Source organism: Talpa europaea (genome assembly GCF_964194135.1).
Source record: "Talpa europaea genome assembly, chromosome: 12".
Classification (NCBI taxonomy): Eukaryota; Metazoa; Chordata; class Mammalia; order Eulipotyphla; family Talpidae; genus Talpa; species Talpa europaea.
Genome location: NC_140079.1, coordinates 38699416 through 38726263, shown reverse-complemented (window position 1 = coordinate 38726263; position 26848 = coordinate 38699416). Strand labels below are relative to the sequence as shown.

Below are 26848 nucleotides of genomic sequence, written 5' to 3'. Positions count from 1 at the left end.
GTGACCCATGTGGTTGGAATGGAGCAGGTGAGTGGGAGAAAGGAAGGAGGCAGGTCCAAGCAATCCTGTGATAGGTTGTGCTGAATGTTGAAGCAAGAACAAATGCACAGAATTTGGGAAGGATATTCCATGCTCTTTATTTTGGATTAATCCCAGTGACCCAGACCCAGGCCTGCTTGGAGATAGCCCCCTTCCCCCACCAACCCGCCAAGCCGAGAACAGCAAAGATCTCAGGGTCTCAAGACTGACAGCCATGGGTGTGCATATATTCTGAAAACTCCTCCAGCTGGCCCAGCAATTCCCTCTTGTCCACATCCCCATCTGCTGGCCAACGCATGAGGAATGTCTCCTTGCCCAATACGTATATGTAACTGTGGATGAGAGACAGAAAGGAGGGTGAGACAGCCTGGTGCTCAGTGGCATGGAGACTTCCTTGCCTTGCCCCTCTGTCTGACTTGGAAGCTATGGATCCTCAGTGTAGAGTGTCTCCTCCACAGGGCCAGCTTGCTCCTCACCTACCCCACCCAGGCCACTCCACCCCCCCTCCCCACTGCCCCAAGCCTCTAGGCCATAAAGCCAGGGGTTGGAAAAGGCAACCTTTCCTCTGACTCTTTACTGCCCATGGTTGAACAACAGAATCTACACATCTTTGTGCCCATCTCTGAGCGTCCCTGGGCTCCATGGAGTTGTGCAGTGCACAGCCTACCACTCAAAACCTCCATTCGATACAACGAAGAGGGATCACAATGAATATCATTTTAGGGAAACCTCCATTTGGGGCAGCCCTGAAACCTGAGACACTTGCTGAGTGCAAGTATTTTCAGGAATTTCAACACCAAGGGCTGGGCTGGGAGAGAGGAGGGAGCCCAGGTCTGAGTCCCGGGGCAGCAGGGGCTCCTCACGCACTCAGATTTGATTCTCCACAGGCTTGAGGTATGGCCCATGATCAGGTATGTCTCCTGTTTTTGCAGCCCTAAGGAGTCATGGCAGCTGGTGTGGGCGACAAATTTCTTTCTGGTGAGGGGTGGGGCAGAGTCCGTGCCTGGAGGAGAGGAGACCCAGTATGTGAGCATGCCCAGGTCCGCCCCCCCCCATTTTGGGGTCCCCAGGATAGGAGCCCCAGCTACTTCCTCCAGGGACATACCACTCTTGATGATGGCTTGGAGCTTCATGATATAGTAGATGTAGGGGTTGGATTCAGAGGCTTCCATGTCCTCCAGCTTGACCTTGTACACTGAGGAAGAAGGTGGTAGAAGGGCATTTGTGGTGGTGACTCCTGTAGGTGGTTCTAGGCTTGATTCCCAACACTCATGGCACTCACCAAAGTCCACGCCAGGCTCACAGGCCGCCACTTGCAGCTCGGCCATCTTAATTCTGCTGCTGTCCTTCCTCAGGGAAGGACACTGTTCTGGAGGGTCAGGAAGGCTGCTGCTCTGGCTGCACTGCCCTGGCGGGGGGGGGGGGGCTTCCTCCCTTCAGACCCCCCTCAACTCTTAGGTCTCTGGGTCTGGCCTTTTTTCATGTGTAGGATGCTCTCCCATCCCCTCTGTATCTCCTTTTATCTTCTTGTCTGTTTTTCCCATCTGCATGTCTTTCTGTCTTCCTCCAGGTTGGGTTTTTGTTTTGCTTGATTTTTTTCTTTTGAGGTTACATTGGTTTACCACATGGTATGTGATTCAGAGATACAGGATCACACCTCTTCAGATGGATGTCACCACCCCACCCCCACCCCAAGGCACCCATAGTCTCCCACCATCAGCTATCGGATCCCCTCCACCCTCCCACTCTGGTAGCCCCGATTCTAGTCACACCACTAGGGTCTGTTACTGGTTTGGCTCTGCGTTTCCCTGATCTTTGACTGTGTCTGGGCATATGTGTGTAAATCTCCGTCTCTGGAGCTCTTTTCCTCTGTCTCTCTTTGCGTCTTTCTTCCTATCTCGCTGTCTCTGTCTCAGCCCGGGTGGCAGCCAGGAAGTGGCCACGGGTTCCTGGACCCCCAGCCTGACGGCGTCAGCCCTCCGCGGCCCCACGCGGCCTCACCCTCGGCGCATCTGCAGACGTCCCTGTGGCAGACCTTGCGCAGGGAAGATGGCTCTTGAGGCAGGTTGTAGAAGGCGCTGCACCTCCGGGCTTCCAGGGTGTGGGGGGAGAGAAGGCGGGCGCCTGGGGTTGGCTTGGGCGGGCTTTCCTGGGGGCAGGGTCTCCGCCCAGGGCGCGCTCACCGACAGACCCCGCCCTTCCCGCTCACCCCGTTCCCAGCAGGCCACGCCTCCTCGGCTCCGCCCCACCCTCTCCCAGGCCGGGCCTCTGACAACCCACGAAGCTCACGCCCTTCATCCCCACATCCCTTTAGGTCCCTTCCATCACACTTTTGGCCGCCCCCTCCCGTCGGCCACGCCTGTCTCCCCATTCTGGCCCCTCCATCCCGCCCTCTGGGTCCTGGCCTTCCCGCAGACCCCTTGAGGGATCCCCTTTACCCCCAGACCCTTATTCACAAGGCTCATAGTAGTCGTAGACGGTGACCTGGGCGGCCTGCAGGAACTCTGCCTGCAGCATCCTGTGGACCCGGAAGCCCAGCACCGTGTCTTCCTTGTGGGAGACCTGGAGGAGGGGAGTCTTGTCTGAGCTGACCGCGGCCACCTACTATGGGACATTGACCTCGTGGGGCTGACTGCGCTGACCATGTGGGCATCCAAACTAGAGGAGCTGACCTCAGATGGCATGGCTCTCTGGTAACACTGCCAAAGGTGCCGACTGGGTTCTCTGCCCCCTGAACTACCCACAGGCCTTGGCAGAGAGCACTGGGCCTTCCTCACCTTCTCCAGGTAGAGGACAACAGTGCTGTCGCTGGAGCTCATCTTGGTTTCGTACTGGAAGGCGTACATCTCCACTTCGCTTGTGAGCTGGGACAGAGTGTGATGATTGGGGGTGAGCAGAGGCCCCGACAGCCCTAGGAACTCCAGTTAGTGTGAGGCACCTTTCAGAGTTCCTAGCCTTGTCCAGTCAGGGGAAACTGCAGGAAAACTGATGCACCAGGAGTGACCATGGCCACTGACCATGGGTGACCATGGGCCAGGGACCTGAGGACATTAACCCAGAGGCCTCTGTGAAGATCCTCCCTGCCCTGTGCCCACCTGGGGAGTGTGAGGTGTTGTGACTAGGCCTCCGCACCCTACTCAGCAGTGATCAGGTTATCTGATCACACATTACCTGTTTGAGGTCATCCTGATTGGGGTAGAAGCCAGTGAGCAGGGAGACCTCCACGATGCTCATTGTGGCCTCTCGATCATCCTGGAACCTGGGGAATTCACGGCTCCAGTGTATTCCCACTGCACTCCTGGCTGTCCCCTATAACCCCCATGCCATCATCTTTTGCCTGGACAAGTGCAGTTGCCTCCTCAGGGGTCTCCCCAACACTCCTGTGCCCCCAACAGCACACAAAAATCTTAGAGGTAGCCTCCTTGTTGAAACATCTTTACCAAATGCCTTGGCTTGCGCTCCACCTCATGTTCTCTCACCCAGCCTCCATTTGATTGCTTTAAGCATCAGTCTCTTTCTCACTACTGGACCTTTGCACATGCTGTTCTCAGCCTGGAATCCTAGCTTCTTCCAAAAATGAACATCTTTTCATTTTTGCAGTCTCAGCTGATGCATAGCTGCCTCTGCACATTGATCATTCTCCCCTCTGTCCTCCTCAGGCAATGTGGACTGCTCCTCCACTACATTTAATCACACCTGTCATTTTTCATTGATTCTGGCTAATTGTTTAGTTGTTATCTGTCTCCCTTGATACACTTGACGTTCACTGGGTGGGGAGTGGCTGCCTCGCTCACAGTTGTACCTCCAGCTCCTACAACAGAGCCTGACACTCAATGCATGTTTTTATCTGGGGCTGACCTTTGTGAAGGCAGTTTGGAGGCAGAGCAGGACTGGGGTGGGGGCTGGGTGTCTGGGGAAGATGAGGGCTGGGGAAAGCTGTGAAGCTTGGAGCCTGCCTGGGCCTCTGGGTCAATAGAACTCGCCATCCCAAGACATGGCAGGATGGGGGGCAGAATTGTGAGCAGGTGAGCCTGGGAGGGCAAGATGGGGACAGAATAGGTGACAGGAAGGGGAGGGCAGGTTGAGGGAGTAGGCACAGAGAGGCAAACTCGGCTGCTTTCTGTCTTCTATTCACTACCCAGGAAGAGCTGCCAAGGGTCTAGGTCCCTGATAATTAGATCTTCCTCCCCCACCAGCTTACAGTCCTGGTGTCCTGACCTGGTTGTCATCCGGAGCTGAAAAGTCTCTTCTCCACTTTTATTCTCTGCAGAGAGAGGACAGGCATTTAGAGGTGGGGTAACACACCTCTGGGCATAGGCACAGCCTTTGGAGTCGGGTTCCTAGACCCAAATCCTGGGTGAACTTTGGGCAATGTGCTTAACCTCTCTGTGCTTTCATTTCTTTTTTTCTTTTCTTTCTTTTAAACTAGTTCATTCTCTTTTTTTTTAAGATTTATTTATTTATTTATACAAGAACTGGAGTACAGGCGCAGGAGGGTGAGAGGATTCACCAGAGACAGAGCGGGGAACAGAACAGGCAGACTGATGAAATACACTGCTGAGGGGAGCAGCAGGTGAGACAGGAGAGGTCTGCTGCACCATATGGGACCCTCACCGGCTGGCCAGGATCGAACTGGCGCTGCAGAGGCTGCAGACAGCTCCACAGCGCTGAGCTCAACTGCCTGCACTGCCAGGGGAGGCCCTGTGCTTTCATTTCTTAATCTGTAAGTATGAATCATTGTATTCCCAGCCCAGCAGGATTGTTGTGAGAATTAAGTGGATTAATACAAACAAAGCAAATTAATATAGTCCCTGGCCAGTGTTTTATAACTGTCAGTTGTTATTATTATTAGGAAATAGGGCCCAAACCAAAGTCTTGGTCACTTTTTTAGTGCCTAAAAGTGGGATTGGTGGAGCTTTTCCCCACTACCACCACAGTGAGCTCCCAATAGCAGGATCCTCTTGCCTTCCTGGAGTACCTCAGACTGGAAACTCTAAGATCGCACTATTTCTGACCACCTCCAACACCCCCACCTTGGTCCTCCCATTATCTATAACTGGACCAGTGCAATCCCCTCCTTCCTTGTCTCCCAGGTCCTACTTTTGCCCCCTACAGTCTATTCCCCTCAGACTGAACAAAGGGAATCTATGCAAATCTTAGCTCTGTCAGAACACTGCGAACACTCTGGCTTCTACTTCACTCTGAGCAAAAACCAAAGTCCTCACAGAAGTTGCAAGTCCCTGCACTCTCTGCTTCTGACACGTCTTCAATTCATTTTCCTAAACTCTACCACTGCTCCTCAAACAAGGTGATCTCATTCTTGCCTCAGGGCCTGTGCACCTTGTTCTGCCTGCCTGGGATGCTCTTCCATTAGCTGCTTCATGGCTGATTTCTCATTTCTCTCATCTCTCAACTCAAATGTCACCTCCTCAGAGAGCTTCCTCCTAACCTCCCCTGAGTCAAACATCTCCTATTTATTTATTGAAAAGATTTATTTATTTATTTATACAAGCACTGAGTACTGTCAGAGGTGCGGGAGGGTGAGAGAATTCACCAGAGCCAGAGTGGAGAGTAGAACAGGCGGAGTGATGAGGTACACTGCTGAGGGGAGCAGCGGGTGGCAGGAGAGGTCTGCGCGCCATGTGGGACCCTCACCCGGCGGCCAGGGATCGAACCGGCGGTGCAGAGGCTGCAGGCAGCTTCACAACCCAGCGCTCAACCGCTGAGCCACCGGGGAGGCCCTCCTATTTTATTTATATATTTATTTCTATAATATTGATTTATTTGTTATAAATAAGTAGCAGTAGTAGGAGTGTAATCTATTGTGATTGTATTCTCTTAGAAAGTGGGCTCCAGGAGAAGGGATAGTTTTCTTGTTTATGCTTATGTTCCCAGAACCAAGAAACAGGGCAAGGCATGTAATAAATACTCAGCAAGTACCTGTTGAATGACTGAACAATGCATTAAATGTCATTCCTTAATAATAGTTAAAATAAAAGTCCAACACAGTACCCAGTGTGTAGTAAATAATTAAAAAGGGCTGTCAGGCATCCCTGGACCCAGGCTTACCTTCTGGGGCACTGACGAGAGTCACATTCAATGTGTACAGTTTGCAGGTGTCCTCCCATGACTCTGAGGACCTGTGGTACATGGTCAGGATCTGCAGGGGCAGGGAATGTTTTAGAGTCTCTCCCTACACATCCCCTTCCTCCTTACTCTAGTCCTTGCCTGCCTAGGTCAGTCCTTGGGTGCAGTGGCCAAAACACCTTCAAGTCTAGACCGGGTCTATGAAACAGACCGTCCGGATTGGAGGTGATGGATCCTCCCTGTGCTTCCATGTGGCAGCCATTTGCCATGTGTGCCTGTTGGGCACTTGAAATGTGGCTAGTGTGACTGAGGAAGTGAACTTGCAATTTTAGTTAAGCTTAATGAATTTAAATTTAACTGAGACTCAAGGAAGTGTGTGACAGGCCCAAGGTCACACAACAAAGGCAGGGATTCAGTTGTGACTCTGTCCCCTGAAATATAACAAGCTGTCTGAAACTTAGTGAACACAAAGGCTGTTCTCCTGGCCACAGGCCATAGGCCGGAAGATGTGATGAAGCCTCCAGATATTCGGGGAAAGATTGAGTGAGCCTCTGGATCTTGGGAGACACTCTGGAAGGAGAATCTCCCTTTGGGAAGGCAAGGAAGGAGACACCCTCCAGGGACTCAGCCTGGTAGGGGCAAAGAGGTTCAATGACCTCTGGACTCTAGTTCCTGAGTCTTGCCTCGACAATGTGAAAACCTTTCTGAGCTTCCATTTCCCTGCCTGTTGAATGGTGTCCATATTTTTACCAACTTCTCTGGGGTCGAGGTGGCTGGTGTCCTTAGTTTGCTTCCTAGCAAAGAGCAATATCCTAAACAGCAGCTATAAGTATAGCTGATTTCAGTCTTGTTTTGGAGTCTAGACTGACTCCATTTCACAAACTGCAGTGTGTGCTGGGCTCTAGCTTAGGGTCTCAAGGGCAGGAAACCACACTCACCGAGATGGTGCCTCTCCCGTTGCCGCTGGCTTTGATCTCTAGTTCGTCCTGGGCAGAGAACTTGAAGAGAAGCAAGAGTATTTGATGGCAGGGGTAGCAGTAAAATGTGGCTCAGATGCAAAGGGGGTGGGGAAGAAAATGGTTTTGCTTTTTCTTCTTGATAGAGCATTTGTGGCATCTACTGTCATGATCCACTCTAACTGCCTGCTCAGGCTGTGTCCTCACATACATCTCTGCAGTGTCTCCAAAGTTTGCTGTGCATGAAGCCCACAAGACTCTTCTCCTGGCATGTCTGCATCTACCCTTGTTGTCCTCACACATTCTTACTGCATAGCTAGAACAAAATTTTACAAATTCACATCTAATCATATCACCCCTGTTGAAACCCCCAGCTCTTATGCTTTGTTCCCTGCCAACCTTCCACTCTCCTTACATCACTTTTCCTGGCAACCTCGCTTCCGGTCACACCTGTGCAAGCCTGTACTACTCTGTACCTGCTCTGTATCACAGCACATTCCCCCACGCCCTTCATCTTGACAGCTCCTATTCATCTACTGAAAGTATGTGTGAACTCAGACAAATTATTTTACTTTTTGGTCTCACATTTCCCCAAATGAGGCTAATAATAACACCAACTTTGCAACATGGTGCCTAAATAATATATATTGACTGGTGCCATATTCTATGTACCATAATTATGGCTACACTAGATGTTCATATTGTGTAAGTGCGATAATGACCCTTCTCTTTCCAGGGCCATCCATGGTTCTCACTTCACTTGGAGGAAAGTCCAAGTGTCAGCTCAGGTCCGTGAGACTCTCATCACCTTCCTGCCCTCATTTCCCCCCCTCACTCCTTTTCCTCATCACACCCATCCCTATTTATTTATTTATTTATTTATTTATTTATTTATTTATTATTATTTTTAAGATTTATTTTATTTTATTTTTGCATAGAGGAGCTGGAGTATAGGCCAGAGGTGCAGGGTGTGAGAGGATTCATCAGAGACAGAGTCAGGAGCAGAGCAGGAGGGTTTACTGAAACACACTGCTGAGGGGAGCAGCGGGTGAGACAGGAGAGGTCTGCTGCGCCATGTGTAGTTTAGAACCCTGGCCAGGGATTGAATTCAGACCATAGCAATGATAGCTCTGAGACTTAAACCCTAGGCCACCAGGGAGGCCCCCACTTTTAAATTTATTTTTGCATAGAATAACTTGGGTATAGGCCAGAGGTGCAAAGGGTGAGAGGATTCACCAGAGACAGAGTGGGGAGCACAACAGGTGGATTTACTGAAACACGCTGCTAAGGCAAGCAGTGGACAAGACAGGAGAGGTCCGCTGCACCACGTGGATTAACTCCCTGGCCAGGGATCAAACTCAGGCTGTAGCAGTGATAGTGTGATAGTGCTCAGACTTAACCCCTGTACCACCAGGGAGACCCCACAATGGTCCTGTTGTTGCTGATAGAACACCTCTTTCCTCAAGGTATTTGTTCTTGTTTTTCATCTGCCTAGATAGCTACAAGGCTCACTCTTACTTTTCCTTAAGTTCTTTGCTCAGACATTACCTTCTTGAGAAATATTTCCTGCCCAGTCTATCTAATATCACAGCTCCTTGATGTTCCCAGCCCTCCCATATGACATGTCATCATTTATCAATCTACATAGTCTACTTACTTATATCTTTTTATTGTCTGACCTCCCTTCCCACTAAAATACTAAATTCTACAGGGACAGAGATTTTTTCTTTTTTCATGGCCATAGTCCCAGCCCCTAGAACAAAGCCTGACACATAGTAAGTACTCAGTAAAGATGGCAGAATGATTGAAGGTAAATGTTACCTCTTCCATGGTGTAAGATCATAGGGATTATTTTACTCCCTACAGTAAGCATATTTTCCCCCTTCCACACTTAAGTTCAGAAAACTTAAAACAGAATATATTTATTGGTTTATTTTCTTCCTAGACTGCAAATTTCAAGAGTAGGCACCACAGATCTCTCATAATATAACTCCAGATGGATCAGATTGCCCAGATGGATTCTTGGGATACAGTAGGTGCTCAGAAAATATTTGTAGAGTAAATGGAGCACTACACTGGCAGTGTGGCCACCAGTAGTGAGATAGTTTTAGGCAGGGAGATGGGCAGGGACATGACTCAATCTCATCCTCAATGCCACCTGTGTGGACTTGTGATTTGTCCCTCAGTTTCGTACCTTTGCTGACCGCAGCTGGTAGGCATTGTTCTGATCTATGTTCCACTCCAAGTTCAAGGCTCTCTTGGGGACACTGATCTGGACATGGAGATCCTGGACGTCTTCGAAGGGTACAGCTTCGCTGAAGCGGGTGAGGGCCTCAATGGCAACCACCGTGGTCTGGGTGGGGATGGGGACAGTGGATCAGCACCACAGACAGCGCCCTCGGGGCACGCAGGACAGCACCTTAGCACTACGGACTGTTTCTTCAGGTGGGCCGGCCCCACGTCAACACCATGGCTAGTGCCTACCCCAACTCCCAACTCCCACCTCTGAGACCCTCCCTCCGCCCCCCTCCCCCCGCCCCTCCCCCCTCCCCGTCACCTGAGTGGACTTGAACCCTCCGCCCAGTGCCCGCTTCTCCAGTAGCCACTTGGCGATGGCATGCGTCTCATTGTGCTGACCCAGCTTCAGTTTCTGCATCAGTGCATAAGCCGTGGCCTCAATGGTGTACAGGGAATTATGCCATTTGCTTTTCACTGGCCAGTGGGTTTTGTCTAGAAGATAGATGCCCATCTCATCACCAAGATCTGGACCTACCTACCTAAATCTGCCCTCTCCTTGTGTCACCTGGCCTAATTTCTTTCTACCACTATTTTAAGGAGACATGTGGACACTGCATTTTCAGAATCACTCCAGGAAACTGCAACTATTTAGAGATGGGGAAAATGAGATTAAAAGAAGCTCCTTCAGGGCCTCCCCGGTGGCGCAGCGGTTGAGCGCTGGGTTGCGAAGCTACCCGCAGCCTCTGCGGTGCCGGTTCGATCCCCGGCTGCTCCCCGGCTGCTCCCCGGCCACTGGAGGAGGGTCCCACATGGCGCGCAGACCTCTCCTGCTGCCCGCTGCGCCCCTCAGCAGTGTACTTCAGTCCTCTGCCTGCTCTGCTCCCCGCTCTGGCTCTGGTGAATTCTCTCACCCTCCCGTGCTTCTAACTGTACCCAGTGCTTGTATAAATACAATAAATAAATAAATAAAATAAATAAATATAAAAAAAAAACCCAGAAGCTCCTTCAGCTTATCCAGTCAATCCACAAGCAAATTTTCCTATTTACACTGCTCTTGACTTGGGAAATAGAGAGGATGGGGTTAGGACCCTCAGGGGTGGAATATGGCAGGCCATGATAGTCAGACCTCTCTCAATCACCCACATTTTATGACCTTGTTTCCATCTTTTACTATGCCAGGCACTTTCTCACTTCAGAGCTTTTGCATGTACTATTCCCTTAGTTTGGTGTGTCCTTGACCTTCCACATAAGGGAAACTTTTCATCTTTCATTCCAGCTGAGGAGTTCAATTTTCACAGAGGTCTTCTCACTCTCCAATCACTACCCCATTCCCTTGCCATCTCTCCCATCCACCTTGTATTGCTGCCATCTCAGCACTATCTTAATTTGTGTTTCTCTGTTGATCTGTTTATCTTCTGTCTGTCTTCTCCAGGGATGGTGGGACCTTTGAAGGCAGGGATCACTTTCATCTTGCTCACCTTGGTTTCTTAGGCTCTGAACTCAGGATTGGCACACTTACCATACGTGATGGGCTAAATAGAAAGGGAAAGGCACCTTCCCTAGCACAGGGATCTGCAGGCACACACACAGCATAGGCTACACACAAACACCACTGATTTGTTTTTCTTTGTTTTGAACTGACAGTCCTGCCCCTGAGGAAGTGTCAGACATTGATGCCATCAAGAAAACAGGATGTTTTTCCAGGCCCAGGAAAACAGGATGTACCTAAGAGGTGACCACAAACTCTGGGGACTAAACATGATGAAGGCCAGGAGATCAGCTGCGGTGGACTGTTGTGATGGGCTGTTCACTTATGATTAACCGCTTTTGTTTAACTCACTAGAAAAAAGGCCAGCTCAAGATGAGATGTCAGAATGGGTTTTGGGGGTAAAATCTCTTGTTCTCTCAGATCACTGGCTTTCTGACAATAAAGTGCACCTTATATTGATAGATTCAATTCCTGTCTGTGCTCATTTGGCTTCTGGCAACAGTAGGCATTCCAACCGCAGCATTTTCCAGTTACATAGGTGCTTAATAAATTCTGAATAATGAGTTACACATTGCTAGATTTGACAACACACATCTCTCTCCTCCTCAATAACTGTGGGTAATGCACAGATGGTTAAGAAGTGCCCCACACCCACCATGACTGGCAAAACTGTCCAGGCGGTCATTGGCTCGGGGGCTGTTGGTAAGCGCCAGAGCATAGGAGGTTATGGCAATAGCAAAGGTTGTTTGAATGTTGGGGAGGCGTCTTTCCAGGAAGTCACGGGCTCTCTCCATGCTGGCAGCTAAATCCTAGGGAGTCAGAGAGAGGAGGCTAGAGGAAGACAATCAGGAAAAGGGTCTGAAAATCAGAAAAGAAGCATTCACTGACAGCGACATGAGGGTGGGGAGCTCCTGTGTGCAGGGGGTATAGCACCCTCCAAATCCTACCCTCCCTTTTTGGGTCCTTACCGGTATATCCTGGATGCACAACTCCTTCCCCTCAGCCAATGCGATCAGGACAAGAGCTGTGAGGGATACGTCTGCCTCGGAGCCTCTGTAGCCACCCTGCGCATGCAGAATCATACCCACGTTCCCTTCACCATCTTGGGACACCTCCAACCTCTCCTCCCTGACCTTGGAAAACTCTCAGGTGCCCCACTCTGGGCTGGGTGATGTTGCAAGTAGGATGGGAAGAGGGTAAAGTGTGTTTGTATGTGCGTGTGTGCGTGTGTGTGGAGAGAGTGAGAGAGAGAGAGAGAGAGAGAGAGAGAAGCCATTTTGAGATCTTCCTGTATGGAGTCTGCCTTATTCAGAAAAGCTAACACCCATGGAAGGTGCTGAGACTGTCTCAGAGCATTCATTCTCTCAGCAACTTAATTTTCCTGATGGAGAAATGGAGGGTCAGAGACGTGAAGGCTCCCTATTACTAGCAAATAACTGACTTAGGGTTCAAACTCTTCATTATTCTTCTGGCTTTCACCCTCAACCCCTGTAGAGGGCTTAGTAGTATTCCCCCTCCAATTTGTGTCCACCTAGAATCTTAAGATGTGCTCTTATTTGGAAATAGTCTTTGCATATATAATTAAGTTAAGAAGAGGTTATACTGGTTAGGATGTGCTTTATATCCAATGATTAGCGTCCTTATAAAAAAGCTACATGAAGATAGACAGAAGAAGGGCATGTGAAGATGGAGACAAAGAGATTGGTGTGCAGTTACAAACCAAGGGATATGAGTGATTGTCAGCAGCCACCAAGCTAGAAAAGTCAAGAAAGGATTCATTTCTAGAGACTTCAGAAGGAGTGTGACCCTGCTGACACATTGATTTTGGACTTCTAGCCTCCAACACTGTGACAAAATAAATTCCTGTTGTTTTAAGCTGCCCTGTTGGCATGGTGTTAGACAGCTTATGCAATGCTTTTATAGAAGCCTGAAATGTAAATACTGGTGGCATTTATTTTGGTGAGGCAAGTACCTGACTGAAGACTGGGTGCCCAGGTAGTCAGCCTAAAGAGGAGCAGCTCAAACAAACTCAGCACTGGTCCCTGAGGAGCTGTGTGCCAGCTGCCTCCTCCCACTAAGGTTCCTTTATTTTACAAATTCTGGTTAATTTAGATAACTGACCACTTGAACTGTTCTGTGATTTTTCCTTTTCCTTCTCTTTTGGTCTCTACCTTGCTTTAAATTTCTGTTCTTATGATTTAAATTACCTAGTAGAGAGTGACCTCCTGAAACCCTAGACTCCCCATCCTCTACCCCAAGGACCCCAGGGTGTCCCTCTCTCCCTAAGCCCTCACTATGGCCCAGGTATGCTGTGTAGTTTCCAGGCTTTGTAAGTAATAAGCCTCTATTTTTTTTTTTTTCAGTTTTCCTGATGGTTATTGCTGAAGGGCCTCTTGCAATCATAATAACCCCAAAGACTGAGGCAATTGTAACACTAGCTAAAAAGGAAACTGTCTAAGGGAAACTTACTGGGATTCGGGTAAAGATGGGGGTATTGCCTGGGGGTAGGGGTACTCAGTCCCAGAGAGGAGGGCCAGGACTGGCACCTGCCTGATGTGGGGCAAAGGAGAGATGGGCAACCAGGTGTCCCCAGCCTTCTCACATTGTAACAGGGTGGTCCTGACCAGGGAGCTGTGAGGCTGAGTCCTAAACCTTGGCTCTTTCCTCTTCTCATTCTAGGAATAGGCCAGAGACCTGAAGTCCCCTTGTTCACGTGCAGAGCCCTGGGTTTTGTTTGAATGTCCCAGACAGCAGGGCAGTGAGTACCTGCATGGATGACATGATCGGAGGGCCCTCATCCAGGAAATGCCCGTCCTCCGCCTGTCTCTGGGTGATGATCCAGGTGGCCAAGTCACAGAGAGAGCGCCTGTCCACCACAGTTACCGTGGTGGTGTGGTAGGCCAGGGAGAAGACCCGGAACACATAGCTTGTGAGCCTGTGGAGGGTGGGGAGGGGCTTGGGTGGTGACTGGGAACAGCAGCAAGGGGGCCCTAGAGTGTTGGCATCTACTCCACGGAGAATCTACACTGTGGGCCACACTGGTCCAGACCAACCCTCTCCACTTGCTGCCCAGGTCTGCTGGCCCACACACTGCTTGCCCTGAGACCCCACCCGGGAGGCTCCAGGGTGGGCGAGGCCCCTATTGGAACCCAGCTTCCAGGTGGTGGCAGGACGGCCGCTGTCCACATCCTTACCAGGTGCTTCCCGGGTTTCCCTTGCTTGCGTGGTAGGTGCCGTCTTCATTGCGGTGGGTCAGCATCTGGGTGTAACCTGGAGCGAGATGGAGGAGGACTCGCATGGAATTGGTGTTTGGGCATCTGTGCAGAGGGTCAGCTGTCAGCATAGTCTGAAGGGCCAAGGTGTGGGTGTGACTAGAGGGCGTGTCCCATCTGGATGTAACCTGGAGGAGGGGGCTTGTCTAGGTACATTAAGAAGGGGGCTGTGGGGCCCAGGTGTGACTGTGGAAGCCAGTGTATAGCATCCAGGGGGAACCTGAAAACTGCCCCATCTGGTAGTTTCTGGATGTGGCTAGGAATTGCCACTCAAAAAGACTGTGGAAGGCAAATCCCGGAGAACGGGGTACTCTGAGGGGCCACTAGCTTGGAGCTTCCTGGGGTGTTTTTCTTGGCTGTAATCTAGGGGTGTCTATGTAAAGTAGTGTACTTGTGTAACCCAGAGAAGGCTGTTCTTGAGTATATTTTGGAGGGGGCAGCTCTCAGGTGTGTTCTGAGCATTGCTACTTGGGTATTAAGTGAAGGTTACCTGGGCACTTATTGTTTGTAACATTGGGGAAAAGAGTATTGGAATGTTACCTGGGGTTACCATAGAGAACACTTGGATGAAGAGTTGGTGTCTGAGTGTAACTGGGGAGAAGTCTCAATGTTCAAATTAATTTTTTTTTTTAAATAGAGGCATGTTTTGTTTATTTATTTGTTTGTTTGTTCGTTTGTTTTGTTTATACATGCACTGGGTACAGTCAGAAGCACGGGAGGGTGAGAGAATTCACCAGAGCCAGAGCAGGGAGCAGAGCAGGCAGAAGAACCGAAGTACACTGCTGAGGGGTGCAGCGGGCAGCAGGAGAGGTCTGCGCGCCATGTAGGACCCTCCTCTGGTGGCCGGGGAGCAGCCGGGGATCGAACCGGCGCCGCAGAGGCTGCGGGCAGCTTCGCAACCCAGCGCTCAACCGCTGCGCCACGGGGGAGGCCCTGTTCAAATTAATTTGAGGGTTTCTTGGTATAACTAGGTGCATACATTTCTCTTTGTAACCTGGGGAGCTGTCGGCATTCAGGTGTAACTGGAAAGCCATCACCTGGGATTATTCTGGAGTTTTCTGCTTGGGGACTCCTGGGGGTGAGAGCCAGCGCACGCCACTGACTGTGTATAACCTGGGACAGCGTCTCAGTACAGCACCTGTCCTGGGACTGCTTCTTGGGGTGAACCAGGGTATCTGTTGTCAGGCTGTAGCCTGGGAGAGGGGTGAGTGTGAAGAAGCAACATGATAGTCACTTTTGGGGGTCAGCTGGGAGACTTGGTATCATGTCATCCTTTGGGAGAGGAGTCAGACTTTGCCAGCAATCTAGGGGTCACCTTGAGCTAGCTATTTGAGGGTCATTGTTTGGGATCACCTGGGGATCGGTATCAGGTTGTAATCTGGGAGACGAGTCAGAGTTTGGGTGTTATTGTCTGAGTGTGGCCCATTCTAGGGGTACGCCAGTCACTCTCCCACCCACCCTCATTGAGGTCCCAGGAGAGTGGTTCTTACCACTGACAATGTTCTTCATCACCTGGTCCCTGAGCTCCACGCCAACCTTGCCCCACTGGCCTGTGGCATCCAAATATTGGGTCAGGATGATCACCGGGGTGAAGGAGCTCAGGGTCTGCTCGGGGCAGCCACTCGGGACTTTCAGCAGCCTCCTTGTTTCTCCGGGTGTCAGGCTGCCCAAAATTGTCTCACCAAGGATGTCACCTGTCATCAGGCGAGTAGGGTCACTTGGGAATGGCTGAGGTCACCATGGTTTCCCATCATTCCAGATAGGCACCCCCAGCCCCGCCTGCCCCTGGACCCAGGAGGCCGTTCAGTGCCACCTATCCATTCTCCCAGGAGTCAGCTCTGTCCCAGGTACCTTGGATGCTGACAAACACTTCTGCCTCTGTGTCAGGGACCTTGTTAAAAAAGTCCTGTCTTCGCACCAGGAACGTCTGGGTATTACCTGAACAGGAACAACCTACTGTGACAAGCAGTTTCTGGGTCCAGGCAGGTCAGAGACTCAGAACTGGGACTGCTCTCCTGGTTGGATCCCCTCATTTCAGCCCTTCCCTCTACCCTGGCATGGACCCAGGATGCCACATGCCCCTATCGGATCCCACAAACCTTGGGGGTTCAGGAGGGCGCTATTGGATATTTTCTGTATCTGCCCCCCTGCCTGTGGGATGCAAAGAGGAAGCAAGTTAACAACAACACTCGTAGTAGTTACAGCCACAGTGACAGTAGAGAAGGCTTGCTTAGCTATTAAGATCTCAGACCCTGGAGCCCAAATGTCTGGGTTCAAATCCCAACTCTTCTGCTTCCTTGCTATGTGACCTTGCATAAAATTCTTAGTTTCTCTGCTCCTTGGTTCTCTCATCTGTAAAAGGGAGAGGATAAAAGGGAGAGAATGTACATGCTACTTCGTGGGCTGTGCGCTATCCTTGGTGTTAAACTTGTTTTTTTTAAGCAAGTAATGTACAGGTCACACACTGGTGGGCTGTAATTTTCACAGCTCTTTTATTATTCATGGCTATGATAAATACCCTCATCCTGAAAATGAGGATATGGAGGTTCAGAGAAGTTAAGTAAACTGCCCAAGGTCTGCCACAGCAAAGAAAAAATTTGACTTGATTCCAGTCTGGAATTGAGGACTTTGTGATTGAAGTTTCAAATCTACGCCATTGTGCCTCTCACCTCTGGGAGACTTATTTGTTGATCCTAAGCCCCACCTGCCCCTTTTGTGACCACACAGCCTGGGACCCCACTGTCTGCACTGGCAGCAAAGGGTGGGAGACACCCATTACCTTGACCAGAAGTGTCTTCTTCACATGGTCCTGGACCCCAAGGCCCACGACCTTGACTTCCACATCCACTTTGCCTATCTCCAGTGGGAGAACCACGAAGGGCACCATCTTGGAGGAGGTGGGGGGCACAACCACCACCTGGCGCCACGGGACTGCAGGCTTCGATGCGCTGCACAATGCCTCCTTGTGGGGGAACTCCACTCGGACCTGGAGCAGGGTGGCCAGTTAGGGGGTCCTGAAGCACAGGGTGACCTTACAGTCAAAGTCTCCTCCCTGTTCCCACCCTGAGAATCCTGAGTAGCTAACAGCATGGCACAGTGGCTCATAGCAAAGACCCTGCCTGGTCAAGGCCCCTCTGCTATTTATGTGCTGTGTGATCTCAGAGAAACCATTGACCCTCTCTGTGCCTCACTTTCCTTATCTCCAAACCAAAGACAATAATCACACCCACTGCTGGGATTATTGTGAAGCATAAATAAGAAAATACCTTAGACATTTTTCAAAAGCACCACCACCTTACTCTTCTGCTTCCTTGCTATGTGACCTTGCATAAAATACTTTGAATAATGGACACATTCCATCAGCTTTATAAATCGTTGAGAGGTGTTTGACCATGGAGAGGAGGGCTGGGGACTTCACCTTGGCCTGGTGGCCCCTGAAATTGTACAACACGGCTTGGATCTGGACCTGCTCATTCCTGATCACGGAGGAGGGTAACTTAAGATCCACAAAGAAAGGTTTCATGACTGTCAGCTCAAAGGGTTCTGAGACACAAAGACCTACAATCAGAAGAGCACATTGACCGATGTGATGGGCTGGGCAGGGCCACCTTTTCCTGACCCCTCAACACTGGGTTCGTGGGGTTACCTTGTCCAGCCTTGAGACTGACGGCCACGATCTGCCACGTCGTGATGGAATCTGGCACGTTCTCACTGATGTAGTAGTGGGAGATGTTGCTGGAAGTGGCCGACCTGTGGTGGTGGGGACATTACAGAGTTTATGCTGCCTGGACAGATCCTCTGGATTGGGGATCACTGACCAGGGGTTATGATCACTCTGGAGGGATCACTGGATCACCTCATTAAAGACATCATCATTGGAGGGCCATAATTTGGGGGGACCCATTGGGAAGGGCTTCAATCATGGGACTGTCCTAAGAAGTCAATGTCTTCACTAGGGGACATTGGTCATAATCAGTGTCCAGTGATGTGCCAAAGGTCCAGGGGCCACATGCTGGCATGGGGACTGTGGACCTACCCTGGGTCGCTTTTTGGCATAGTAAATTTCCTCCAGAACCAACTCTCAGGAAACAAGGTTCGCACAGGCAGGTCCTCCAGGAAGATGTCATCAAAGTCATCGTCTTGATCGGCTGCAGGAAGCCCATGTGGGGTGGGGTCTCCTAAGTGTGTCTTTCAAGGCCCACCAGACCCCTCGGTGGGGTCTTTCACCCTATCCACCAGTGGCCCATCTCCCCACTTTTGTTTTGTGGCACTCCATGGCCCCCACTGGAACCCTCCAGCCCCATGCCCCCTGCTGTGGCCCCTCACTTGTGCCCAGAAGCAGCTGCTCCTCGCGGGCCTCCCGAGTCAGGGCCGCAGACAGATGGCAGCAGCTCAGGAAAGCGGCGACGCAGGCTAGACCATGCCGGACATGCCGGGTCCTCTCTTCACATGAAAGCCCTATGGGGCTCTCCCGGAGCCCAGCCTCGCAGCACTTTCGCTCCAGCTCTGTCTTGAACTTGTTGACTGGGGTCAGAGTTAGAGGGAGAAAGGAGGGGCTAGGTGGGACCCCAGGAAGCTGGGACACAGTCACCTGACTGTCCTGGACACCTGGCCTCTGTTTGGCCATGGGATTGTGGCAGATGCTGTCCCTGGCACCTTGCCTGTGTCTTCTCCCTGGAGCCACACATTGAACCCAAAGGGTGAGTTCTGAAGAGGAAGCTGAGTTCAGAGAGGTCAATTCACTGGCCCGAGTCACACAGCTTGCAAGCGGCAGAGCTGGTACTGGACTCCATGCTGCAGTCTCCTCCGCCTTCCTCTGATGGGGTGGGCGATGCCATATTTCTTATTACAATGTGATTTGATTCTTGAGTCTCATTATGTATTTTCAAAAGATGAAAGCCAAAATGTTATAAAGTAGTAAGCTGAATGCTTCTAAATTAGCAAACTGAAGGAAGGCATTTAAAGAAAAAGTGCAGGCCTCTCTGGAGGTGCAAGGGGTCAAGACACAACCTATGAAAATATCCGCAGCCACAGCAGCACAAGTTCAATCCCCGGTCAGGGAGATGTCCACATGGCGCGGCAGACCTCTCCTGTCTCGCCCTCTGCTCCCCTCAGCAGTGTATTTCATCAGTCTGCCTGTTCTGTTCCCCGCTCTGTCTCTGGTGAATCCCCTCACCTCCCCGTCACACCTCTGGACTGTACCCCAGTTCTTGTATACATAAATAAATAAATCTTTTAAAAAAAGATAAAAAGTGTAGTGATTTAAAAAATTGTTTTCTACCATATTGAATGATTAAGACTTTGGTAGTTAAATAATATAGTTGATCATAACCACAAACAAAAAAACAATCCTATAAAGTTTTTGTCAGAGGTTAGTTAGCATGGATTTTGATATTTAGGTTAGGGTTTTACCTCAAATTTTTATTAGATTTTACTTATTTCCCCTTATTTAGATCTGCCAAGTCATTAGCATTGCTTTCCTGGCACGCTTCTTCTTTTGTCCCTAGGCTCAGAGCTTCCTGTGAGACCCACACCCGGGCTCGAGGATGGCGGGTTTGAGCGATATGACCCACACCACTCAGCACCCCTTTCTCCTTTCGTGTACATGCCCTCCATTGTCACAGAGGCTAGACATCTAAATACATTTTCTGGACTCTCTTGCTGCTAGGATCCTGGGTGGGACGAGATTCTGCCACTCACATGCTTGTATGTAAGATCTGCAAGGTAGGAGAGAAGAAACCATTTTCCCTGCAGCAGTGGTGGCTGCGGGGTGGGCTCCAAGCTATGTGTGTTTTTGTAATGAGTATGAGAGTGACCCTTGGGCTATGAGTGAGGAAGAAATAACATGTATCTTGTTTAAGCTACTGATACACCTGGCCAAACTTCCACTGACTGTCTATACAAGCAGCCTCAGGAGAGAGCTCATCAGCCTCCTGAGGCCTCGTGGATGGTGATCTTGCATCCCAGTAAACAGACTCCCATCAATGATTTTTAAAGCACCAAACATCCATCATGAAAGTGCTCCCTCCCTATTTGAAGTACCTAGAGTGGCTTCAATTTCCTGAAAACTGAAGCTCTGATGAATAAGTAGGTCAGAGAGCCAAGAGGGGCGCACTCGGCTTTAGCTCTGACCTGCATTCCTCTTGGTCTCCATCCTCTTTAGGGAGCTGCGGCGGCGGCGAGTGGGAGGGGTGCTCTGGGGGCACTGCCAGTCTGGGGGTCAGAGGGAAGAATGACAGGACAATTGTCAAGATCATTATTAACATCCTTGATATTTTTTGGATGTTTACTGCCTGCCCAGTGCTTTATATGGATCACCTCATTTCTCTCATGGCACACACACATGTTCAAGGCTTGGCCTTTAAAAGTTCATTTTTCAGCAAGTCACTTAACTTTTGTAAGCATTAATTACCCCTGCTAAGTCAATTGATATTATCATAGTTCTATCAATGGGATCATGTCTATAAAAGTCCTTAGCACAGGATCCAGCTTATAGATAGAAACTGTTATTAAGATCATGATTTTCAGCTGAAAGATGATAGTCCTAGCTGCCCCCAATATCCATTTTCCCTCCCCTCTTTTGTGGCAACCTCCATCTCTTATATGTCATTTAGGATGAGGACTGGAGTCCCCAGTCTCTCTTGCATCTGGCTCGGGCCATGTGACTGCATGCTGGTTAGTGAGAGGTGAGATAAATGTCCTCACTTTGCTGCATGGTGGGTGGATTTCATCTTGGAATATGACAGAATAACAAGCTATAAGAAGCCTGAGTACCAGAAAGACCTCTGAACTGTGAGTGAGGAAGAAATAAACATAATACATTATTTAAGCTACTGATAACACATGGCCAAACTGATATCTTAACTAACACACAGCGAATTACTTCTATTATTATCTCCATTTCATGAGTAGAGAAATTGAGACTCAGAGAAGAAATGTGACTAGCCCCTGGTAAGGGGCAGGGTCCTGGATTTTCACCCAAAGTCCATGTTCCTAACCACTAGGTAGCTCTTCCCCCCACTCCTTCCCTCCTCCTGCTCCCCACCCCCCATACCTGAACTTGCCAGGGTGTCCGTCCCTGTGCTCAACTTCAGGTCCAATCCAGCATCCTTGAACACAGCAAGCCTGTCTTTCCCACTGCCCGCGGTGCAGCCAACATCATGTTCCTCCACCACATCCCAGACCTGGGAGTTGAGAGAGGAACCTGGATTTGGAACCTGTAGCAAGCCCTTAGGAGGGCACAACCATGGATTGAACTGCTGGATTAAATACTAACTCTCACATCCTCTGCCATTTATTGAACCCTTACCACCACCAATATCTGTGTTGTGCACTGGCTCAGTCACCAATATTGTCCATTTGATGGCTGCAGAAACTAAAGCTCCAGCTAGAATCTCCAGGCAACCTCTTAGCCCAAAGCCCACATGCTCTTACCTTCTTCTGTGTGAGCTTGTGTTTGCTGTTTAAGACATAGACAGCCTTGTCCACAGCCAGCAGCCCCACGGCGGCCTCGGCATCACCTGTCACCTTCAGTTCCACCTTGCTATTGGGATCAAAAGTCTGGAAGAATTCTTCATTTTTCAGACCAACTTTCAGCTGAACCAGAAAAAAGAGATATCAGGTAAAGATGTTCAGATTCCCCAAGTACACCTACTGCTTTGGTGGAGCGTCGAGGAACTCCACCAGACCAGGCCCAACTCCACATGTTTACGCGCATCCTGTTCAAGTCCTAGATGGAACTTATAAGCCTTCCTCTTCTTCCTATCCCCTGCCTCCAGATGGGGGACACTTGACCTTTATAGATTCTCTCCTGAACTTTATGTTGATGTAGAATGTCCAGGAGTTTGACTCACCGTTCCCATGCATCTGTCATTCACATCAATCCATAGTGAATCAGCCACCAGCTCAGGGTCCTGACCCATTCCCTTGGGTAGTAAGTAAAAGGCCAGGATGCGGAAGGAGGGCAACATCTCTGAAGTCACATCAATAATGGTTGATGTGTAGACACTTCCCTGGCTTTTTGCCTGATGTTTGGCATACACGATCTGACCCTTACTTAAGACCTTGGATACAAAAGAGGCCAGGGGTGAGAAGGGTAGGGCCAGCTTTTCCCCGAGGCCCATAGTCCCTTTTCTTTAGCACCCTCCCCCTTAATCTGACTCTCTCTCACCTGGTTCCCACAAACCCAGCTCCCCAGGGCTATGCCCAGGAAAGAACTCCTTACCAGGATGGTGAAGTAAGAGATCTGGTTCTTGGTTTCAGGATTCTGATGTCTTGTATTAAGGCTCAGATGGATGTTGCTGCCAACATCTGTACCCAATGTCTTCACCTCAATGTGAAGGAAATTCCCTGACCCATTCTGAGTTGAATAAGGCCAAGCTGTCATCCTGGCTGAAGCCTGTTCCTCTGGCTGGAGAGACTCATCAATTTCCACCTGGGGAGAGACACGGCAAGTGAACCCCTGATCCCCTTCTGGCTCATGCAGCCTAGCCCCTCCACCCCTGCCCATCAGGTTGGTACCTGAATAGGGAGCTGCTTCATATTGGCGTCTGTGTTGATGGTCAGAGTGGCCATCCCGCTGGATGAGGTGTATACTCTGTGGTTTTGGCAGCGGACGGGGACTCTGGAGGCAGGGGACCCATCAGGATTTGAGACGAAGACCTGGGGGAGGAATCTGGGGTCAAATGAAGGGCAGGCCTGAGGGTGAACTGGCATGAGAGGTGGGAACTGGGAATACAATCTGGACGGGACCGCCTTGTGGAACTGCGCCAGTGGCTCACGGAACAATGGCAGAGGCGCTATTCACATTGGTCTTTACGAATGGCGGCCCATAGAGCTTTGCAGTGTGAACCCAGATGCAGAGCCTGGGTGCTCATGTGCCAGGGTGTTGGGGTAAGGGGTGTGGGGATTGGATAGGGTAGGAAGAGATGTGAGAGGTTGGAGAAAACTTGGAGTCGGATTGGCACCAAAAGATGTCTCCAGCTTTCCTAACGCCCATCACACATCCCAAAGTCACCCTAAATAGATGACTGTAGAAAGTGCATGCTCGCTGCAAATGCAGCCTCCAGACACACTCCTAAGCACCACCTTCCAACTGACTGTGGGCTCTCTGGCCCCCTTAGAGAAATTCTGGAGCCATCACCACATTTTGAGGGGACCAGGGTTAAGACTTGGGGAAATCTTGGGCTTGGTCTGGGTTACAGGATGGACTCAACTCTCAAACAGATAAATTGTGGGGGACTGGAGAGCCCAGTGCAGGTTTTTGTCTCCTGGAGGAAGGGTCTGTTTGGGGGAAATGGTTCTGAGTCCCCGGGTGGAGTGAACCCAGACTCTGACCCTAAAGTGAAAGGGCATCCCTGGCTTGAAATACTGGGGAGTCTTGATGAACTTGATGTTGTACGGGCTCCGAACAATCTTCACCCCTGAGGTCTCGGCCTGGACCATTTCACCGCCTGGAGAGACAGGGAGGCCATGAGGTCTGTGAATGAGGCTTAATTTCCTGGGGGGCTGTGGGGCCTGTCTTGATGAAGACAGGGAAAGACAGTAATACAATTTCAGTGCCTCCTAATCCTGTTTTCTCATTTCTCTGATGAGGAAACTGAAGCTGGGAGGAAACTGAGTGTAGTCATTAGGATCTTGGGAAGTGGGGGGACCCCAGGAGGTAGATCATGTGGCCTGAGGTCACGTGGGTGGTGGTATGGGGTGGAAAAGAACACAGCCCCCCTGACCTCAGCAGGGGTCTGGGTGAGGGTGGCACCTGAGAACACGGTGACGTTGACAAAGATGGAGGCCCCGATGAACTCCTCCTCTGGGCCTTGGAATGCAGTCATCAGCATGTTTTTGTGGAGTGAGATGTGGCCTAGGCCTTCAGAAACCTGCTTTCAGGGCAGGAGAGAGGAGAGGAAGTGGTGATGGTTTCTTGGGGAGTGGAGGGTGGCCGAGGGAGGGGAGGTGGGGATGGAGTCAGGACTCAGTCACCTCCACACGCTGCAGGGAACTTTGGATGGGGATCCGGCGGGAATCCAGCTTAATCCCGAAGATGGCCAGAGCGTTTCCATTGACCAGCTTGTTGAATATGTACCTGAGGGAGGGAGAGCCATCCAACTGGCTCTGAAGCACGCACAAGCTCATGGTGCTATCAGGATGGGCTATGTGGCCTCAGGGACTGTGGTAGTGACTGCACAACTTTAGGAGGGGCAGAGAGGATCCCTGAAAGCTTAGATAGTTTGGTTGCTGACCCACACAATGCTGGGAAGTAACAAATATGTTCCATAAAGCCTTTTTGTGTTGCAGATGTGGCCTGCACAAACTCGTAGGACAATGTAGGTGGCGAAGAAGGTCTCATGGGTGGCTGAGGGTGTCCCTACCATCTCTCTCTGTCTTTTAGCACCCTTGGTCTTCTGGATAGGCTGCAGGTATGGGAACTCACCGGGCCTGGATGTCCACACCCAGAGCCTCACTGTTGAGGTGGAAGAAGGTCTTGTTTGGCTTTAGCTGGACATCGAAAGATGGGAGAACTGGATGCAGCAAAGGCAGTGGCCACAATCAGAGTTTCACCATCTCCCTTCCCTCCTGGCCCCTCCTCACCCCCTCCTCCACTCTATTCTGCTTCCTTCTCCTGATTCTGAAAACCTCAAGCGCTGGGACACACAGCCTTGCTCACCAGCACCCGCCCAGGGTCTGGGACACAGCAGGTACACCACAGCACTTCCTTTCTGTTGCCAGCCCCATGCCTTGTATGTTCCGCTTTGCCCTCCCCACCAATTCTCTCACCGTACTCTTTCACATCAAAGGCTGCCTTGAACTTCTGCTCTTTGGCGCTTTGGTAACTGGCTTCAATGCTCCAGGTCCCAAGACTGAGGTACAGAAAGTTAGGAGAGATAGAGTTAGTGCAGAAGAACTTCCATCCCTTCACCCCTCGGGCCCCAGATGGAGCACCTGATGAGCTCAGGGAGCTGGAAGGAGCTTGTGAAGAAGCCTTCTTTCGCCAGCAGGTCCTGGCTGAGCACAGTGATCCCCTCTGGGTTCTGTAGATTTGGAGATGAGCAGTTTACGGCCAGGACTTCAACGTGTCATTAACCCCCACGTCTGTGATCCACCCTCCCAAGAGGAAAGGCCACCTTGATATCCAGGGTGAATGTCTGGCTCACGGGATCCAGCTTGTGGTTCACGGTAAACACCCGGTATTGAACTGGTGGAGGGGAGACTCGGTGTTGGCTAGGCTTTGGAGAAGAGCATGAGCACTAGCATCCTGGGAAATGGGGGGACCCTGGGAAGGGGGAACATGCTGGGCATTGGGGAGTCCAGGGCTGGGAGAAAGAGCATGCCCCAGGTCAAGTGCCTGGGCACAGTACCCAAGTGCTCAGGGTTGTAGATGGTCTTGTCTGTCTGGATGAAGATGTAGCCAGCGTGGGGAGCCACCAGCACCGGCTTCTCCATGAAAGATGAGGCTGAAGTGGGCGCCCAGCTTGCCTGGATGATGACATGTTGCTGGCCTGGTTTTGGGGGAAATACCAGGCTCTCAGGAATCTGGGGAGAGATGTTCAGGCCCTTTAGGTTATCTTCAACCTTTGGGGCAAAGCCCTGTGCCAGATCTCAGAGAAACAATCGAACAGGTGCCCTTTGGCTCTGCCTTTGGAGTGAAGTCCCCACGTGTGCTTGTGCAAGCTGGACGAGGACATTCAGCCACAGAGGCCGGGAAGTGGGACTGGGGACGCAATGCAGGCCCCGCTCAGCTTCCCGAGCCACCGGCAGTGGGCGCTTTTAATAATTGGCACAGAAGCATCAAATGGGCTAATCCCCACTCTTCCTGGAGCCCAGACTTAGGGTTGTTGGAGTTTCTAACCAGAAAGGAGATAAAAGGAACAGTAGGTCTTCCCAGGCCTTGTGTCTCTTCTCCAGTGTCCTTTGTGGGAAGCCCCTCTAGAGTCTACCCCTTCCACCCTTGCTGCTCAGTCTCCCTCTGTGGCCTCTTCCTTGGCCTGCCACTCACCGTCACCAGTGCCTGGGTCATAAAGTCGTTTTGGGCTGAGAGAAGGAGTTGGTGTCTGGCCACCACTGTCTTCCTCAAGGGGAAGTCCCACACGGTGATGTTCACCTCCAGGGTCCCTTCTAGAGGCTTGTTGGAGTCTGAGTGAGCCTGCACATGGATGTTCTCAGGGCTACCAACCCGCAGGACTCGGGGGGTCACCAGGATGTATCTGCCCGCAGGAAAACACAGGGGGAGACTCAAGTGGGGGGGGGAGCAATGGCAGAGACAGACAGGGTTGCATGCAGGGAATCACGAAAATGGCAGTTGTGTAAGCAGCTGGCCGGGTTCCCCCCAATTCTCCAGACTCACAGTGGCTCAGCATGGATGAGGGGCATCCCCAAGAAGAGTAAAATCATCCCCAGTGGCCAGGGCATGTCCGTGATGGTGGGAGGGTGAAAAGGGCCCCAGACCACAGGCGTCTGTCCTGTTGTCCGCCCTGGCTCTGGGCTATTTGTCTTGGCTTTTCCTGTTGAGTTAATATCTAAACGAATATGGGGGAGGGAATCCCTACAAATCCAATGGGAGGAGGGGATGCTCCTCCTCAGCCAAACCTCCAAAGGGGACAGGATGGTTGCATTGAAAAGTATTCCAGGGCCTCCCTGGTGGCGCAGCGGTTGAGCGCTGGGTTGCGAAGCTGCCCGCAGCCTCTGCAGCACCGGTTCCATCCCCGCCTGCTGGGCGAGGGTCCCACATGGCATGCAGACCTCTCCTGCCGCCCGCTGCTCCCCTCAGCAGT

General features: G+C 50.9%; 1 protein-coding gene across 1 annotated transcript; it reads right to left on the bottom strand.

Moving 5' to 3' along the window:
* Positions 1-77: 77 nt before the first annotated feature.
* Positions 78-26486, bottom strand: LOC311182468 (complement C3-like; the record flags this gene model as incomplete). Its single annotated transcript, XM_084251280.1, has 41 exons — positions 78-371; positions 907-1042; positions 1145-1234; positions 1322-1408; positions 2041-2130; positions 2496-2601; positions 2817-2903; positions 3211-3298; positions 4258-4303; positions 6109-6199; positions 7065-7124; positions 9277-9435; positions 9640-9812; positions 11465-11618; positions 11778-11873; positions 13576-13744; positions 14004-14079; positions 15572-15775; positions 15933-16019; positions 16181-16232; positions 16861-17067; positions 17500-17639; positions 17728-17831; positions 18118-18229; positions 18408-18605; positions 20214-20294; positions 21136-21265; positions 21516-21677; positions 21935-22144; positions 22306-22515; positions 22602-22742; positions 23418-23533; positions 23839-23956; positions 24060-24162; positions 24511-24598; positions 24855-24937; positions 25020-25108; positions 25202-25272; positions 25436-25610; positions 26074-26281; positions 26422-26486. 41 exons carry the CDS (start codon positions 26484-26486, stop codon positions 239-241), a joined length of 4995 nt encoding a protein of 1664 aa, XP_084107406.1. The 3' UTR covers positions 78-238.
* Positions 26487-26848: the final 362 nt, after the last annotated feature.